Below are 18,380 nucleotides of genomic sequence, written 5' to 3'. Positions count from 1 at the left end.
TCCTGTGGCTTCTGCCTCTTAAAACCCACATAAAGTTATCTGATTAATATTTGTTCCAACTTTCTTGTACGATCCTTTTTCTCCCCTTGGGTCTCTCTGTTTATTGTTCTCAGAAAACAGGCTTCCACAGTAACCCTGCCCCAGCAGTGGTATTTTGGGGAGCTGGAATAGTCACCCTCCTCTAGACACAGGCCTAGGGAAACATTTTGCAAGACAGCAAGAGCAGCTTTGCAGAGCCTGAAGCATCTGAGGAACACCCCCCCCTTTCTCTTGAGCCTGCTCCTTCCAACCTCAGTTTTTTACACAGTCCACATTGCAGAACGCCTCCCGTGTCAACCAGCGAAGGAGGAAAGGCTGAGGCAGGAATTTACGCAGGAGAAATGTCACATTAACTCTGCTGATCTTCATTAGATAGGTCTTCTTTCTGTTTATATTTTGACGTGTTCCCCTGCCCTCCGTTATGTCAAGAAAAGCAATTCTCCGTTGGAGGATGAATTATTGCATTCTTCAAAGCAAAATTGCAACCAAACAGGGCTGGAACAGGTTATAAACAAAGATGTGCCACAGAACTGGGTCACCCTAGAGAAGCAAGGGGGCCTCTGAGCATGTACGCTGTGCATTAGCCCATCTGCAGACGTGAGTGACAGGCTGGTGGCATTTCCAGCAGATAATTGGTGTGTGGCTGGGCAACAGAACTGCAAGCTGGTTTTTTTGGGGGGGGGGGTTGTAATTAATGCTTTTCTTGAACAAGGTCTGAGGTGAGAGGTTTGCTGTGCGCAGATACCATTTAAGGGGAGAAAAAACACAAAAGAAATTCAGTCCATCCCCCTGACCCATTTACTCCACAAGTCCCAAAGGAATGAAAAAGACTGTGCCTGGCAGAGGCATCAAGAACAAGCCCCGTCTGCAATCCTATGGGTGCTTACATGGGAGTCAGCCCCCCCCCCCAAGTAAACATGCATATATGCCTTACCTCTACAACTTGGGGGAGTCACTTGGGGCTCACTTTTGCATTAAATGTGGACTATTGGGGTTGTTAAATGCTCAACCAAGTGCCCCCATCTTGTTTTTTTAACCACCACTTTGGCCTTGCAAAGAGGGAGATGTGATCTCCCACATCAAAACCATGCTGGAGGCAACTAAAATGTAATCTAAGGTGTGTTTTAAGAATGAAATGCACACATTTCTGCCCTCTTCCAGCTAGATTGAGTGGTACAGCTGCTCACATTCATTCCCTCTCTACTCTTAGTGTTTGGGGGAGTGAACGCATGTAGTACTTCTAAGGCCACAGTTAGAACTGCAAGCTGTTCACTTTTCAGCAGAAGCCCATGTAAAGCCGAAGGACTTTTGCAAACATTTGCCTTGTGATTAATGGAAGAGGAGCACCCTCTACTGTCGGACTGAGATTCTGCAGAGAGCAAGGACAATTCTTTATCCCTGTAGCTCTGTTCACAGTGGTCAATCCCAGAGTGAAAAAGCCCATGAGGGCCAGACCATTAGAGAGAGCGGAAGTAATCCAGCAGCACAGCCAAGCTGTAAGCCATGGGCCACAAGGCAGCTTGTTTCAGATTGCTGCTGCGTTTAAGATTGCTGCAATGCGCTCTATGCAGGGCCTCCCTCGTGCTTGATCCAGAAGCTGAAGGTAGTGTAGAATGTGGCAGCATTGCTGAGAGGCCTTGTGAGCATAGAACACCTGCACTGGCTGCCGATCTGCAACCGGGCCAGGTTCAAGGTATTGCTGTTAGCATATAAAGCCCTGAACAACTTAGGACCAATTTACGTATGAGATCCCCTTACCCCAAATGTGCCCACTTGACCGCTTTGATCAGTGGAATGGGCACGACTGCAGGCGCCACATAATACTCATCCCACATCTGTAAGCTCAGTTGTTTATTGTGGCAGCACCTACACTTTGGAACTCCCTGCCTGTTAGTACCAAGCAGACACCTTCGTGGTTTAAACCTCTCATTTGAATTGGAACCAGCGAGGGAGGTGAACGTCCTGTGTGTCTGGAGATGGAGGATAAGAATAATAATATTATTTATTATTTATACCCCGCCCATCTGGCTGAGTTTCCCCAGCCACTCTGGGCGGCTTCCAACAAAACACTAAAATACAATAACGTATTAAACATTAAAAGTTTCCCTAAACAGGGCTGCCTTCAGCTTGGTAGTTATTTTTCACTTTGACATCTGGTGAGAGGGTGTTCCACAGGCCTGAAGGCAGTTAATGGATTGAGGTTGAATCCTGACAAGACAGAATAACTGTTTTGGGAGGACAGGAGGCGGGCAGGTGTGGAGGACTCCCTGGTCCCAAATGGGGTGTGTCCCTGAAGGACCAGGTGTGCAATCTGGGAGTCATTTTGGACTCACAGCTGTCCATGGAGGCGCAGGTCAGTTCTGTGTCCAGGGCAGCTGTCTCCCAGCTCCATCTGGTACTCAGGCTGAGACCCTACCTGCCCATGGACTGTCTCGCCAGAGTGGTACATGCTCTAGTTATCTCCTGCTTGGACTACTGCAATGTGCTCTACGTGGGGCTACCTTTGAAGGTGACCTGGAAACTACAACTAATCCAGAATGCCTCAATAGGTCAAAAACCATTTGCTAACTGGAAGTCTCATATGGAGGTGCCTCTTCCAACTTTTCCACGGAAATGTCAGTAGTGCAGATATGAACAATGTTGTAAATGCTGTTGCACGGAAGGTGACAGGTGTAGAAAATGGGATCTGGCACAACAGGAAGGTAAATGAATTTTATCTTGCTGGTATTCCCCGCAGGGCTGCAACTGTGCCTGGAGAGAAGCTGCAAAACCCTGAAACATTCCAGCTGCTTCATTTAGAACTAGAGTCACCAATTTTACATTGAAAACCTCACCCCCAGGTACAAATACCCAGTTAATGACATACCTTCACACTGTGAATTGGAGACGCTGGAAATCAACCCCTAAAACAAGATTGAGTGGGTGACAAAAGTAGACTGCTCAACTTAATCTATCCAAAGCCTACTGGAAGCTTCAAGGAAGCATATAGAGTAGGGAGACCAGTTATAAAGCCAAAAAGGCTCGCTGTGTAGGCCAGGGGTTCTCAAAGTGGGGGAAAGAGGCATTACCTGGGGGGGGGTCTAAAAGGAAAGCAGGAAGCAGGGGGCGCTGGAGGTGTCAGTGACTCTTGGATTTTGAAAAGCTGCCATCACTGTCCATTTGGCTAAATTAAACTAAATAGTTTTGACTGAATTTTGAATAAATGTGCAATCATTGTTACTGTAGGGGGCACTGGGGATGAGTTTATGGAACCAAAGGAGCAGCTGCCCAAAGTTTGGAAACCACAGATCTAAGTAGTATGATTTATTTTTTTAACATTTCTTTTGTATGAAGCATCAGCGCATAGCTTACTTGCACATTTCTCAATGAAAGCAGTCCCAGTAGCTGCGCTCCCCAGCCAAGCAGGGGATTTTGGTGCAACGCTGGGACTACCGGGAGGTCCTGTTGTTTGCCAGATACAGGAGTGCCAGCTGCCATCTCCTGTTCTTGTCCTGCACGGGGGACTCTGGGGCAGATCTGTAAAAGTGACTAAACCGGAGAGGGCCGGGGGAAGAGGTTCCCATAAGCCAGGGAGGCAAGCTGAGCAAGATACTGGGAACCAGGAGGAGGAGGAGGGCAGAAGATGCTAGCATGGCCTTGATGGAGCCTCACAAGCCAGTGATGGTGCTGGCCTTGCGGTCCCTGTTCCATCAGGAGACCTGCTGATCCTGCCCATCGAGGGTCAAACCCCAAGAGCTTCACCAGCAAAAGAAGGGGGAATGACCCGCCAGCTGCAAGGCAGAGACAACAAAGAGTCAGTACACTGTAGTGGTTAGTCTTGGACAGGGGCCTGAGAGGACAGGGTTCAAATATCCGCTCAGCCATGAAGCTCGCTGGGTGACCTTGAGCCAGGCAGCTTGCCAGGCTAACCTACCCCACAGGGTTGTTGTGAGCATAAAACGGAGAGGAAGAGAACTGTGCAGAGCCACTTTGAGGAAAGGCGAGCGATCCAGCCATCTCCCCGCAAAGCCCAGATTCTGGTGGCTCTGTGGATTGGATTCAGCTTCTGGGACGAAGGGGCTCCATGGATGAATTGCGACCAGGTCTTGCCATCACTAAGGGGAGTGCTTGGGCGCAGGGAAGACACTGCAATGCACCACCCTCGGAGCAAGCAGTGGCTGCGGCGGGGCTGGAGGGCGCAAGGTTGGGGAAGGGCTGCTTCACCTGGATCGTGGGAACAAGCCGCACCCTTCCAAGGCATGGCTGGGCAGTGAGAGGTGGAGAGATGCCCCTGGCAAAATGGGAGGCCAAAAGGGGTTCCACGCGCCCAGACAGGAGGGAGGGAGAGGGGGGGCATTCTGCTGTTACAGGAAATACTCTGAAACATACAAAACCCACATCACATTTGTCAACATGAATAGAAATAGACCAGCTAGAAATATTTCAGTTTATTTAACTTGTTAAGTAGAATATGAATTTTTAGCTAGTAGTACCAGAGAGTGGACTGTTTTCTTTTTTAACTGCTTGGTGCTTAATGAACACAGCTTTTACAAAGGATCTCAAAGAGACTCATACAGGAGGGCCAGGCCCAGGAAGCAAATAAAAAAAGCGCACGTTTTTAAACAAAGGTTATACAAAAAAGGATTTCGATGCAGACTCCACATTCCCTTTTTTCTCTCTCTTGGTAACGTTAGAAAGTGCAGCTCTGAAAAGGTAGCCAGCCATTTTCTATTTACAACACTAATCAGTAACACCATTACACATGGAACAAAAAACTGCACTGGTTTTTTGTTTTTTTTGTCCCCTCAATTCACCCAGTTATTTTGCCTTTGCTTCAACAGCCACTCAGCTGGGAGAGGTTAACAAGCACGGGAAGAGACAGACTGCTCAACACAGGAGAGAAAGCGAGAGAGAGAGAGAGAGAGAATGAGAAAGGACAGTTACTACGCAGGTGACACCAGAGCAAGGCTAGAGTTCCAAACACTTTCGTGTGTGTGTGTGTGTGGTTTTAATTAAAAATTAAAATCAGCATCACCAGCTGATTTAATTAGTAGAGGAAGTTTCCTAAAAACAAGGGCAAGAAGTTCATGCTCAAGCCAACCTCTGGAGCACACCTGGGTTGCGGGGAGAGGAGGGGACCGCAGGAGAGACTGCGCTGCAAGAGCCCCCTCCTGCGGTGGGTTTGCAGGCAGGCTTGGCGGTGGGGAGAAGGCAGTCCCAGTAAGGCACCCCCGCTCAGCACCAGCTCCCGTCCCGACTCCGGCTCTGCCCGAAGCAAAGGGACCCCCCCCCTCTCACGGTGGGCGCCCCGTCGAGATCTCTGCAGCAGAGACGGAGCAAGAGGCAAGGCAGCAAACTGGAAAAGCAAGTCCTGCCCCCGAGGGGAACCCAAAAGCAGAGCGTGCGCCCGTTTGCAAAAGGGAAAAAAGGAAGAGAGGAGGTGCTGCGTTTACTCGCCGCCCTTCCGCATTCATTGAAAGAAGTTACAATTGCCCAGGGTTGCAAACAAGGGATGTTTTTTATTGTGAAGAACTCAAACACAGAAGGAGAGCATCCTAGGGGTGCGACCATTCGACTCACCTGCCCTCTTTCCCCCACCCCCACCCGTCTGAAATATGTACTAGGCTACCGAGTCACCTGCCTGGAGCAGCAAAGAGAACCAATTCTGTGTCGAGGGCTGTGGATTCGTGAACCACCTGGCAGAGTCATACATAAAGATCAACAACAGCCACATCACCACCACCATCCTCCATAGGAAACTAGTGCATGCAATTAATTCTTCCATTATTACCATAAACCCCAATAACTACGCAGGAGGGAGGGGGAGGGATAGTAGCGGGCCTGACGTTTGCTAGACAAAGGTTAGTAGATACTTCACGTTTTACCTCAGAAAGCTAGAATCCGTGATCAGTGCTTCGAATTAAATTTGGCAAACGTACTGTGTTGCCATGTCTTAAACACATCACACCATAAAATAAAAAAATAAAATAAAACCGGCATGCAAGCAAAAAAGAGAGAGAGAGAAAGAGAGAAAGGAAATAAGGAGGAAATTGGTAGAGAGAAAGAAAATGGCAGCAGGAACTGGTCAGCATTTAAAGCCGCCCCCCCTTTCCCTCCCCAGGGAAGGAGGAGACACCAAGCAGACTGGAATCTCTTGCTCTAACCCCCTTGTCCTCAATTCACTACATCAATCACAGTAAAGTCATCACAGGAGAGTTTGATAGTTTAAATGTGGCGGAGTCAAGTGGGGGGGGGCGCAACTCTCCCGGTCCTGCTTCCATCAGAGCAGGAAGAGGGGAGGAAGGGAAAAAGGGGGAGGGGGAGAACCAAAGTTCCTTTCCACATAAGGCACAGGACAAAATAATAAAACCCCATTTACATACTCAAGGTGAATGGATTTTTTTTTTTTTTGCTGATGCAAATATGGTGACTTAAGCACAGAATTCATTAACAAAACCCCACTGCTGTACAAAATAAACTGTTAATGCTAAGTTTTATTCTTGTACAATTTGCAGACTGGAGCTGAAATGATTTTCTCTAAGTTTTAATGTTAAGACTGGGCTATAATACAACCAGGATGTGACGCCGAGTTGAGCTGGTACATTAAAAGAAAAGAAGAGTCAGACATGATTTTAATACAGTTTCCAGAAAAATTATCGTCAGCGAGTTCTCCCAAAACAGAAGAACAAAGGAAGAGTGGAGCCATGTTAAGATGAGGAACAAAAAAAAATTTTTTTTCCTTAAGGTTAAAAATGGGCAAAGTGGTTTATTCCACAGCAAGAGGAGGAGGAGGAGGAGGAGGAGGAGGAAGATGGCGCTTGGCGAGGAGGGAGCACGTTCAGCAGCACTTGCTCTTCCATCCCGTCACGCCACCTCCACTGCTGATATCTACATTTTCACTGTTGGGCTCTTTTACAGGGGTCTGCAACAAAGCGGCAAGACAGGGGTTAAGTCAGAATTGCAATGCTCCTTCAGTGAACATCAACAGCACAGCGACTGGGGTTCAAAGGCAGGGTCAGGGATGATGGGAATTGTAGCTGGAGACCCCAAGTTTAGGGAAACCCTGAAGTATAGCACTTAATGGGCAAAGAGCTTGTTCTCAGGGTACGTTACGTTATGGGCCTGGGAAGGGTCATGCCTCCGTGGCAGAGCAGAAGGTCCCAGGTGCCGCCAGCAGCATCTCCAGGTAAGCCTATCAGAGGCCACACCTGAAACCTTGGAGAGCCACTGCTGCCAGTCAGGGCAGACAGTACTGATCTCAATGGACCAGGAGATTGGCTTGCTTTCCTGCACCAACATGCACGGTATTTAGCCACACACTGATTTCTACAGTGACTCTGGATTGTGTCCCTCCCCTCCCCTCTCCCAGCAACCTTACAGGCTATTCTACCTGGGGAAAGGCATCACAGAATTGGAAGGGACTCTGAGGATCATCTAGTCCTCCCCACGGCAATGCAGGAATAGGCAGCTGTCCCTTACGGGGACTGAACTTGCCATCTTGGCAGTATCAGAGCCACACTTTAATCCAATGAGCTATCCAGGCTCAAGAGGCCGATATTGCAGCTCTAGGCAAAAGTCGGGGAGGAGGGAAGGAGAAGCACCCATTGGGGGCCCATTTGTGCCACTCTCAGTCCAGTTCCCATCGTCCTGTTCAGCTCCTGCCCCACCTCCCACCCAGCAACCAAGCCCGCAGTTACCTTTCGAAGAATGTCTTCTGCTAACGTGAGGAATGCCTTCTCAATGTTAATATTTGCTTTTGCACTAGTTTCAAAAAACCTAATACCGTGCTCCCTTGCAATCTAGGAAGAAAAGGGGAAACAAAAAACCCTGTGAGGATGGCAAATGCTTCACTGCTGCCTATCAGAAATGGGCGGCTGCCTCTGTCCTGCTGCCCAAACACAGCAGTGAGAAGAGATCCTTCAACCTCAGCAATAAAAAAATTACAAGGCAGTACAGGAATGTTCCCAAATAAGTTTACATGCAAGAACATAAAACCTTTGATACATATGGCATGTCTGCTGGATGCTCAAGTGAGCTCAGTGTGGTGAGCAGAGGCCTGTTCCAGCCTGGGTTGCTTTGCCTGCTAAAATTTAGAAAGAGACAAAACTAATCCAGCAAAGGAGCTCAGTCTCTGAGTCAATACTGAACCACTGTGAGGATGTGCGGAGAGGACACTCAGGTGGCCCCTATGAGGAGAGGATGCTCAACTTATAAGACTGGGCTAGTTTACTTAAGGTGACTCACAGCCCTAGCCTGCGGGACGAAATGTAGGTCCGCAGGCAACTCATGACCACTTGGGGTAACCCTGAGCTCCCTGCAGAAGCCGGTGATACGACGCTTTGAAGGGGTGAGGAAGAGGAGACAGACAGGAACATTTGCAAAGCTTTTCAGAGACTGGCCTGTGTGTTTGTGTGTAATGAAAGGACAGCTCAGTGTAACAAAAGCTAACAGGTTTTGCAACTCCATAAGACGCACCTAGTTTTTAGAAGGGGAAAGCAAGAAGAAGAAAAATTCTGTGCAGAGCTTTTCTTGCTTTAAACCCTTCCTCCCGCTTCGCTGAGAAGCCAGCAGAGCAAGAGCAAAAGCTGTGCAGCGCCTCTTGTTCTGCTGGCTTCCCAGCGAAGCGGGATGAGGGACGAAAGGGAGCCCTTAAAAGTGAGCGCTGAGCAGAGCCTGGCAGCGGCTCTTGCTGACTTTTCCGGGAGGTGGGGGAAGGGACACGAGGGCAGCCCGTCAGTCCCTTCTCCCACCTTGCGGAAAAGCCCCCAAGGAACGCACACCTGCTCCACACGGCTCTTTAAAGGGAGCGCTGAGCAGAGCCTCCTGCCTGCATTTGCTCCATAAGACGCACACACATTCCCCCTTACATTTTAGGAGGGGAAAAGTGCGTCTTATGGAGCGAAAAATACAGTATGTAGCCTGGGCCTGTGGAAATCTGTGTCCGATGCAGATTAGCCGCAGCCCTCCACCCTGAAGGCAGACCACCTGGCGACAGCTGCCCACAGGTGACTCCAAACCCAGGGCTCTCCTCCTCCTCGGCCCGCTCTTTGCCACCTGCAGAGTCCAGCGGAACTGCCACTCACCTGTTCGCCTTTTGCTTTGGGCACCACCCTCTTGTCATCCATGTCACACTTGTTACCTAGCAGCATCCTCTCCACATCTTCGTTGGCATGCTAGAGGGCGGAACCAAAGAAGAGGACTGTTAAGTTCTCCTTCACTGCATTGCTCCTACTCCCTCCAGAAAGCAAGGCTGGCCTAGCTACGCCATCGTGAGGGGCCTGTCACATAGAACAGTACCTGGGAGAACCATGCAATCATAAATGATGGGTTATTGTGTGATTCGGCTTCCATATTAGATTACTGCATGCGCTCTACGTGGGGCTGCCCTTGAGGACGGATCAGAAACTTCAACGGGTCCGAAGCGCAGTGGTGAGAGAACTGGCTGGGGTCACCTTTAGAACTCATAGCCTGTTCTGAAACAGCTGGCCCAATTCAAGGTGTCCAAAGCCCCCGAAGGCTTATGCCCCAAATATCTGGGAGACTGTATCCATTCCCACAGACCCTCTTGGGTGTTAAGGTCAAGCAGTTACCAAACCCTCAGAAGCTGGGGGTTTGGTGGCCTGGCAAAGTGTCTTCTTTGTGGCATCTCCCTCTTCACAGAAGTGCACCTGGCACCTTCCCTGGGGAGCTTTTAGCCAATGCTGAAGATGCACCTCTATCCCCTGGCCCTTGACACCTGAGATGCAGGACCCACCCTACTCCTGTGGGCGTCATCTGCTTCAAACGGTTGTAACACAGAATAAAAGAATTGCAGAGCTGTAGTCCAACCCCCTGCAACTCAGCAATAATGGAGAGTGGCCAATCCATTTATTATTATGAATGGTAATAAGAATAAATGTATTATTTAAGAAGGCCAATGTCTTGAAAATAGAGAGAGAAAACACTGCTATTTTATGTCCGTTTGCTCCATTTAGTGCTTTGCTTCTAAAATAATTTCCCTGCTACCTTTCTGAGGACAGTCTACTGAAGGTGGTTCGCTTTATCAAAACAGCATAAAAAAGTGTTTGTTACAATGCTAGTCAGTAGCCCAGAAGTCTATTTCCCCGACCCCCTCTGACCCACCGCTCAAGCTCATGCTCTGATGTGCCCAGTTGTTGTTGTTGTTGTTGTTATTATTATTATTATTATTATTATTATTATTATTATTATTATTTCTACCCCGCCCTCCCCAGCCAAAACTGGGCTCAGGGCAGCTAACACCAGGTATAAAAACAATTAATTAAAATACAACTTAAAAACAAGATTAAGTACAACATTAAAATGCAGCCTCATTTCAGTAGAAACTCAAATCAAAAACTTTTTGGGGATGAAAATGTCAAATCTTCACCAAGGCTAACTATCCAGACTTGTTCTACATGGGCCGGAAAAAAGCCAGGGAAGTTCTGTCACAGAGAAAGGAAAAAGGAAAGGGAGGAAGGGGATCAAGTTGCTTCCAAGCCAAAGGCCAGGCGGAAGAACTCTGTCTTGCAGGCCCCGCGGAAAGAAATCAGATGCCGCAGGGCCCTGGTCTCATGAGGCAGAGTGTTCCACCAGGCCGGAGCCAGTGTTGAAAAGGCCCTGGCTCTGGTTGAGGCTAATCTGACTTCCTTAGGGCCCGGGACCTCTAGGGTGTTGCTATTTATGGACCTTAAGGTCCTCCATGGGGCATACCGGGAGAGGCAGTCCCGTAAGTACGAGGGTCCTAGGCCGTGAATCCAATGAAGGGGAGGGAGGCCTTCAGGTGCCAACTCCCAGATCTGAGTGGGAGGCTGCTTCCAGAGAGCGGGGCCAAGTGAAGGCACCTAGGCATCAAATCTTGACTCACTGGGCTGATTTTGCGTATCAGGAAAGAAGCCAGCCCTGTCTGTGCTGAGGGAGAGCTGCATGGTACTTCACAGGAGGATCAGACAATTTCATGGAGGAGATGGCCATCGGAGGCTACTAGGCAGGAGGGTCACGCTCCACTTCCAGCAGGCTTTCCTTGCGTTCTTAACATAAGCACCTTCTGTTGAAGCAAACCTACCCTGCCCTGCTTTACCAGAGGGTGACTTTCTGCCACACACACACACACACACACACACACACACACACCCCTCTCAAAATGGGCAGCATTAGGGTCCTCACCCCCCACGACTCACCTCATCTATGTTTCTGAGCCATTTGCTGATGTTTTCAAAGCTTTTGGCATTGGTGATGTCATACACTAGCATGATTCCCATGGCACCTCGGTAGTAGGAGGTGGTGATGGTGTGAAACCGTTCCTGCCCTGCTGTGTCCCTGTGGAGAGAAGCAGAGAAACATGCAGCACTGCAGCAGCAGCAGCAGCAGCCAAGCTCCAAGGGGGGAGCACAGAATGGGGCCACAAAGGGCCTTCAGCACTCGAGGCTCTACTGCCCTTGAAGACACCTGGTGGCTCCCCTTTGAGAAGCAATAGCGGTTTCATGATAACCATTTTGTGATTTTTCAACTGGCAATGTATCACAAATCATAATGTGTGCTAGAGCTTGGCGATTTATCATTCAAAACGGGTTTCAAGTCCATACTGGCTTCATGATTTTTGACCTGGCGAGATATGATGTGTGTGCAAGCGCACTGCAAAAACCACAATGTGGGGAAAACCGTGAATAATAATAATAATAATAATAATAATAATAATAATAATAATAATTTATTATTTATACGCCGCCCATCTGGCTGGGTTTACCCAGCCACTCTGGGCGGCTTCCAACAGAACACTAAAATACAATAACCTATTAAACATTAAAAGCTTCCCTAAACAGGGCTGCCTTCAAATGTCTCCTCAAAGTTTGGTAGTTTTTTGTTTTGTTTTTTGACATCTGGTGGGAGGGCTTTCCACAGGGCAGGTGCCACCACCAAAAAGGCCCTCTGCCTGGTTCCCTGTAACTTGGCTTCTCGCAGGGAGGGAACCGCCAGAAGGCCCTCGGAGCTGGACCTGAGCTGAACAATGGAGGTGGAGACGCTCCTTCAGGTACACTGTACCGAGGCCATTTAGGGCTTTAACAGTCAGCACCAACACTTTTAATTGTGCTCGGAAACGTACTGGGAGCCAGTGTAGGTCTTTCAAGACCGGTGTTATGTGGTCTCGGCGGCCGCTCCCAGTCACCAGTCTGGCTGCCGCATTCTGGAAACCAGCCAATGCCTTGACATAGCTCCATCCTTTATTTCAGACACTGTGGTATATCAGTATATTGCGATGTTTAGCTGGTGATATACTGTGATGTCGAAAACCAGCCCTAGCCCTCATTACCATTTGAGTCCACACAGGATACTGCCCTCTGCCCACTGCCCTCTGTCCATTCACCACGGCAGAATCTCATCACCCAGCTGTGATGCTTTGTAGGAAACCTGCCAAGCACAGCCATGGGAATTCCCAGCGGCAGGTCCATTGTGCCCACCTGTGCTGGCTTACCTCTGGGGCCGTCTCTCCTTGAGCAACCCAAGGCATTTCTAGGCCAGGTGTGGAGGAAGAACAGGAGTGCTTTAACCTCCGTCCTTCAGACCACTGACTCGCCTATGATGACCAGGCAAGTGCTTATGTATTCACCTGCCCGTGGATAGGATGCAAGTAGACTGCACCAAATGCTTGTCTGTTTAGGTCAAAGGCAGACTTTGGGGCTGCAGAAGAATTGCCTGCAAATGCCTTAGTTGCAAGACCATTCAGCTTTCCTCCAGTCCTGTTTGCCGGTCTCTCTCTCCCTGCTGTGGCTGATCTCTTCTCATTGTGCCATCTTCCTCAATTAGCCACAGGGCACATACTGAATATTATTTATGTTACATACTGTCTGGCTAATAGACCCTTTTCACTGTAGCTATGAGTCACAGAGCACTTCTTGACATTGCCAAAGCATCTCATCCCCCCCTTTTTCGCATCAACATACCCCCCCCCCCAAATTCTGAAGTGCCACTTACCATATCTGCAGTTTGATCTTCTTTCCTTGCAATTCAACTGTTTTGATCTTGAAATCTATCCCTAAAATATAAAAGAAACAACAGAAGTCATGACATGCCCAGAAAAACTATACCAAAAAGTGCAGTTATGTAAGATCCATCATCAAGCCCCCCAACCTCCACTATAGAAAAATCTTGACACCTTGCTTCTCTACCTGCCACAAATCACCAGTCCATATAGCCTACAAATAGCCTTACATTTTAGCCAATCTCCTGGCCATTCCGGCTAACATGGCATTTGGTGCTTCAAGATACAAAGCGATTTCACTAGTGCCTATAGTTGATTCCAAGTTATACTGAAACGGAGTTGTCTTTTTGCAGATTCCTCCAAGTCATTAAGCTGTGTGTAAGTGCAGTTCAATAACACCTACAGCACACAGCAACTTCCGGATTAAAGAGCAGGTGAGGTCTCTTCACCCAGGCTTTTCTTAAGGCAAATGAGGAGGTGTGGTCTGTATTTTTTATTTTTTGCTGTGCTGTCAAACAGACAGTTAAGGTGCTGTTGCGAATGTTAGTTTATGCGACCTGACAGTTACATATGCGTTTTTGATTTATTATGTGACCCACCCTGGGGCTGGGAAAGAAATTTAATACAGGACATAAAGACTCTCCCTCTGTGAATACTTCCGTAAGACGTGAGTTTCTGAACATGCATAAACAGGGCTACAGGCAGCCCAGGTAACACCAGGGTCTGAAGCTAAGGCTTATGCACATGGTCTCTCTTGAATCATAGTCCTTCTGAGGAACAGCAAAATGCTCTTCTTTTTAGAGTCTTTGGGATTCTGATTCATGGCTGACTTTTCCTAATTTTTTGATTATGTTGACTTTCTTCTGCATCGTTTGTTGAGAGTTAATCTGAAAGTTTTCACAGTTTCTGCTCTGTTATTATGTTCATTATAGGTGGGTGTATTTAATTTACTGTAAGCTGCTTTGCAGGTTCAGAACAAAAGGTTGGAAGGGAGGAGAGGAAACAAAAATTTGTCCTACTATAGTATTTTTAATTTGAGGTCAATCTCATTCATCCTGGTCCTCTGCCTCTCCGGGATTATCTTAAAGTTTCATCAACATGAATTTTTAAAAATGGTAAACAAAGGAAGCCACCAATTTCTCATGCAATTCATATTTCCATTTAAGCACAGCACTGTAATGTTAATTGACAATATGCTGTCCAAATAGACTTGCAAAGCAGCCACAAAAAGATTCGTGCATATGCTGTTTGAGAACTTTCATAAAAGGGTGGTTTAATAATGATAACAATCAATAATTATATGTGTTCAAAAGGAACGTATATGTTCCGCTCACAAGGGTGTGGGATGCTGTAGCTGCATCCCAGTCAGGTACAGTGGTGCCCCGCAAGACGAACGCCTCGCAAGACGAAAAACCCGCTAGACGAAAGGGTTTTCCGTTTTGGAGGCGCTTCGCAAAACGAATTTCCCTATGGGGTTTGCTTCACAAGACGAAAAAATCTTGCGTCCCCTGGCGGGTTTTTTTTTTGCTTTTTTTGCCCTTTTCCTAAGCCGCTAAGCCGCTTATCAGCTGTTCCGCTGATAAGCCGCTTAACAGCTGATCGCTGGAAGCCGCTTGACAGCTCTAGCACTAATCCGCTAAGCTGTCAATGGGCTTGCTTCGCAAGACAAAAAAACCGCTAGACGAAGAGAATCGCGGAACAGATTAATTTCGTCTTGCGAGGCACCACTGTACCAGGATTAAGGGCCTGGCATTCATCATTCGACATGTGGCATCATGAGAGACGAACCTAAATCAGGAGCACTATAGTTATGCTTACTTCAGCTCTCCCACAGTACCCTTCCTACAATCCAGAATTACAGCCAACACAAGATTTTGCAAAAGCTTCCTGTTAGAAAAATGCCCACATTGGTCTTAAACCAAAACTTGAACCTTCTCAGAAGCTGAGAGCACTACAAGCAAATGTCAAAGCTACACTCAGATGAGCATAGCAGTTACTGGGAATAGATAAAATATTGTGAAATCTTAATGAACCGAAACATGATCTTGGAGCAGCAGCAGAAGCAACACCAAGGCGAACAAACTTTCATACTATGGAAAACAAGTCCAGGGCCTTCTCAATATGGGAAGTCCAGCATGTGAAGATACCTTTTACATATAATGATAACAATTTATTATTTATACCCCACCCAAAATGTAAGCTTTTAAGTGGAGACAGCTAACATATCCTCTAGGAAATGTTTCATAACTTCAGACATGTTTGCTGAGGTTAATATGAAATACATGTCATGGAAACAATTTTAAGTTGAATTTGAATTAAGTCCATGTTTCCCCTTGATTTAATCCATGATTTTATCTGGAGGACTTTCACACAGCCAAGTGTTCAGCTCCCCAGGTGGCTTACAGAGATGAGTCGAGACAGCCCCTGCCTTCAGCCTTGCAACCTAAAGGGTGCGATGACAAAAGGAACAGGGGGTTGGGAAGGGTGGAGGGAAAGGGCAACTGGGGCACTGTGTCCACAGAGTCCATGCAATAACCGGAGGAAGCAAAGCAGAGTTCAAGGAGAGGAGCAGGAGGAGTGGAAAATTATTGAGCTGATGCAGCAACTCAGCTTCCCATCTTCCCTCTGCTACGACTTGATGAAGCAGCTGCTGCTGCAGCCAAGCAACTGCTGGTGGAAGGAGGAACCAGAGGTGGAGTTTTTTCTTTCTTTCTTGGAGCAAGATGGGAGTTCCTCCACCTCTATTGCAAGCAACAAACTGAACACTAGAAGTGAGACAGCATCACTGGGACAGAGGCTGGATGGACACCTGTCATGGATGCTTGAGGTGAGATTCCTGGATTGTAGGGGGTTGGACTAAAGGACCCTCAGAGTCCCATCCAGCTCTAAGATTCTATGACCTACACCAGGGACGTCCAACAGGTCGATTGCGATCTACTGGTAGATCCCTGGGAGCCTTTGGTAGATAGCGGTTGATCACTGGCTCCCTTTCCTTATCAGCGGCAAAGGAGCATCCTGCCCTGCCCAGTGAAGGTCCTGTGTGAGTCCCTGGAAGCGGTTGGAGGATGGATGGCGGCTAACAGATTGAGGTTGAATCCTGACAAGACAGAAGTACTGTTTTGGGGGATGGGGGGCGAGTGTGAAGGACTCCCTGGCCCTGAATGGAGCAACTGTGCCCCTGAAGGACTAGGTGCACAGCCTGGGAGTCATTCTGGACGCACAGCTGTCCATGGAGGCGCAGGTCAGTTTTGTGTCAAGGGCAGCTGTTTATCAGCTCCATCTGGTACACAGAATGAGACCCTCCCTGCCCGCAGACTGTCTCGCCAGAGTGGTGCATGCTTCGGTTATCTCCCACTTGGACTACTGCAATGCGCTCTATGTGGGGCTACCTTGGAAGGTGACCCAGAAACTACAACTAATCCAGAATACGGCAGTTAGACTGGTGACTGGGAGCAGCCACCAAGACCATATAACACCGGTCTTGAAAGACCTACATTGGCTCCCAGTACGTTTCCGAGCACAATTCAAAGTGTTGGTGCTGACCTTCAAAGCCCTAAATGGCATCGGTCCAGTATATCTGAAGGAGCGTCTCCACCCCCATCTTTCTGCCCGGACACTGAGGTCCAGCGCCAAGGGCCTTCTGGCCGTTCCCTCACTGTAAGAAGCCAAGTTACAGGGAACCAGGCAGAGGGCCTTTTCGGTGGTGGCACCCGCCCTGTGGAATGCCCTCCCACCAGATGTCAAAGAGATAAACAACTACCAGACTTATAGATGGCATCTGAAGGCAGCCCTGTTTAGGGAAGCTTTTAATGTTTGATGCATTACTGTATTTTAATATTGTGTTGGAAGCTGCCCAGAGTGGCTGGAGAAACACAGCCAGATGGGCGGGGAATAAATAAATAAATTATTATTATTATTATTATTATTATTATTATTATTATTATTATTATTATGCCCCATCGCCCCACCCTCCATTCTTGCATGATCTATAGAACAGAAGACGGAATTTTCTCTATGAGGCTGATTGTATTTTGGTGAGCAACTTTCCCCCTTTATCCCCCCAAAAAGCTCAGCATCTTTGGCCTGAACCCCTAAAAAACCGAGACTTTCCCTCCCTAAAAAAAACTCAACAACTTATCCCTGAACCCCCACCCAAAGCGGTAGATCACTGCCAGTTTTTTTATTCTGTCAGTAGATCGCAGTCTCTTAGGAGTTGGAAATCCAGAGCAGGCAGTCACAAGCTGAACTGCCATTCCAATACGCTCACTCACCCCTGCTCCAAACCAAGACCAGCTTCGTCTCAAGTCTCAGTCAAACTTACAGGGTTTCAGAAAATATGAATCACTACATGACGCTCAGGAGCAGCTCATGCACAATACAAGGGATTCTGCACTGTGGTTAGGAGAGCAGGAAGTGTGCACATGCACACAGTGTGCGCCAATGAGGGAGCCAGGCTAGGAAGTAAGGATGCATAGCAACATTTCTGTGCCATTCCTTGTGCACAAGAGGGGGCCAGCAGGAGACTCACGGCGACCCTGACGCTTATAGCACAACAAAAACATACATTCAGAAGGAATACTAAGGGGGAATTCCCAAGAACAGAGCCTGCTGGTGGCCCGCCTGAGAGGTGGGAGAGAAGGCAGGAAGGAAACAGAGGTGTTACGGCTAAAATCTGGGTGCGAGGCTGCTCTGCCACCCAGCTCATCGGACTAAGTCCGTGGGTCCCTGTGGAGGAAAATGAGCTCAGCCGTAGACAGGAGCAAACTGCAGAAGATCCAAGTTTATTGCGCAACAGGTTCAAGGCGAGATTGAACAGCGAGAAAGGGGTGACATGAACTTTTGAAACTCCCTCCATGTCCCAGAATACAGTGCAAAAATACATCCCAGTTACATCACGAATACATTAAGGAAAGGTTGGGTTACACAGATTACATCATGAATACATTAAGGAGAGGTTGGTTACACAGGATTAACATATGGAGGAGGGAGGGGGAATATGCAGAGCTGGAGAAATGCACAGATAAACATTTCCTGAGAAGACAATGGGCCCAAATATGCATAGTCTGCCACCTGACATTGCCTGGAGGAAAGGCTGATCAGAGCGATTTGACAGGATTAGTTTCTATGAATTTTTTTTAGATTTTAGTCCCTTTTGACATTGACAATTGGGAATGAATGGACATATTGTAGCGAAGAAGAAGGTAAAGAAGACATGCCCCCCCCTTCCGTATCAGAGGGAAGGGATGGAGTTCGCTGAAAGGGACCCTCTGGCTGCTGGAACCCTGAACAGGAGCGACACCCCTTAGTTGCCAGTAATCTCTGCAGAACAACAGCAACTTATTGCTCTTCCTCACAGCATCTCACACCTATAGAATAAAGGATGCCT

At 47.9% G+C, this 18,380-nt stretch overlaps 1 protein-coding gene across 1 annotated transcript in view; it reads right to left on the bottom strand.

The window, feature by feature from the left end:
- Window positions 1-4,451: 4,451 nt before the first annotated feature.
- Window positions 4,452-18,380, bottom strand: part of RAB10 (RAB10, member RAS oncogene family) — a 29,512-nt gene continuing 15,583 nt past the window's right edge. Inside the window, exons 2-6 of the mRNA XM_081904483.1 lie at window positions 12,988-13,048; window positions 11,196-11,334; window positions 9,102-9,191; window positions 7,716-7,817; window positions 4,452-6,940 (exon numbers count right to left, since the gene is read on the bottom strand). Coding sequence (XP_081760609.1) covers window positions 6,857-6,940; window positions 7,716-7,817; window positions 9,102-9,191; window positions 11,196-11,334; window positions 12,988-13,048 — 476 coding nt within the window. The 3' untranslated portion in view covers window positions 4,452-6,856. The remainder of the gene's footprint in view (window positions 6,941-7,715; window positions 7,818-9,101; window positions 9,192-11,195; window positions 11,335-12,987; window positions 13,049-18,380) is intronic.

Source organism: Podarcis melisellensis (genome assembly GCF_964234715.1).
Source record: "Podarcis melisellensis genome assembly, chromosome: 3".
Classification (NCBI taxonomy): Eukaryota; Metazoa; Chordata; class Lepidosauria; order Squamata; family Lacertidae; genus Podarcis; species Podarcis melisellensis.
The sequence above is the reverse complement of the archived record's forward strand: the minus strand, read 5'-3'. Positions and strand labels throughout refer to the sequence as shown.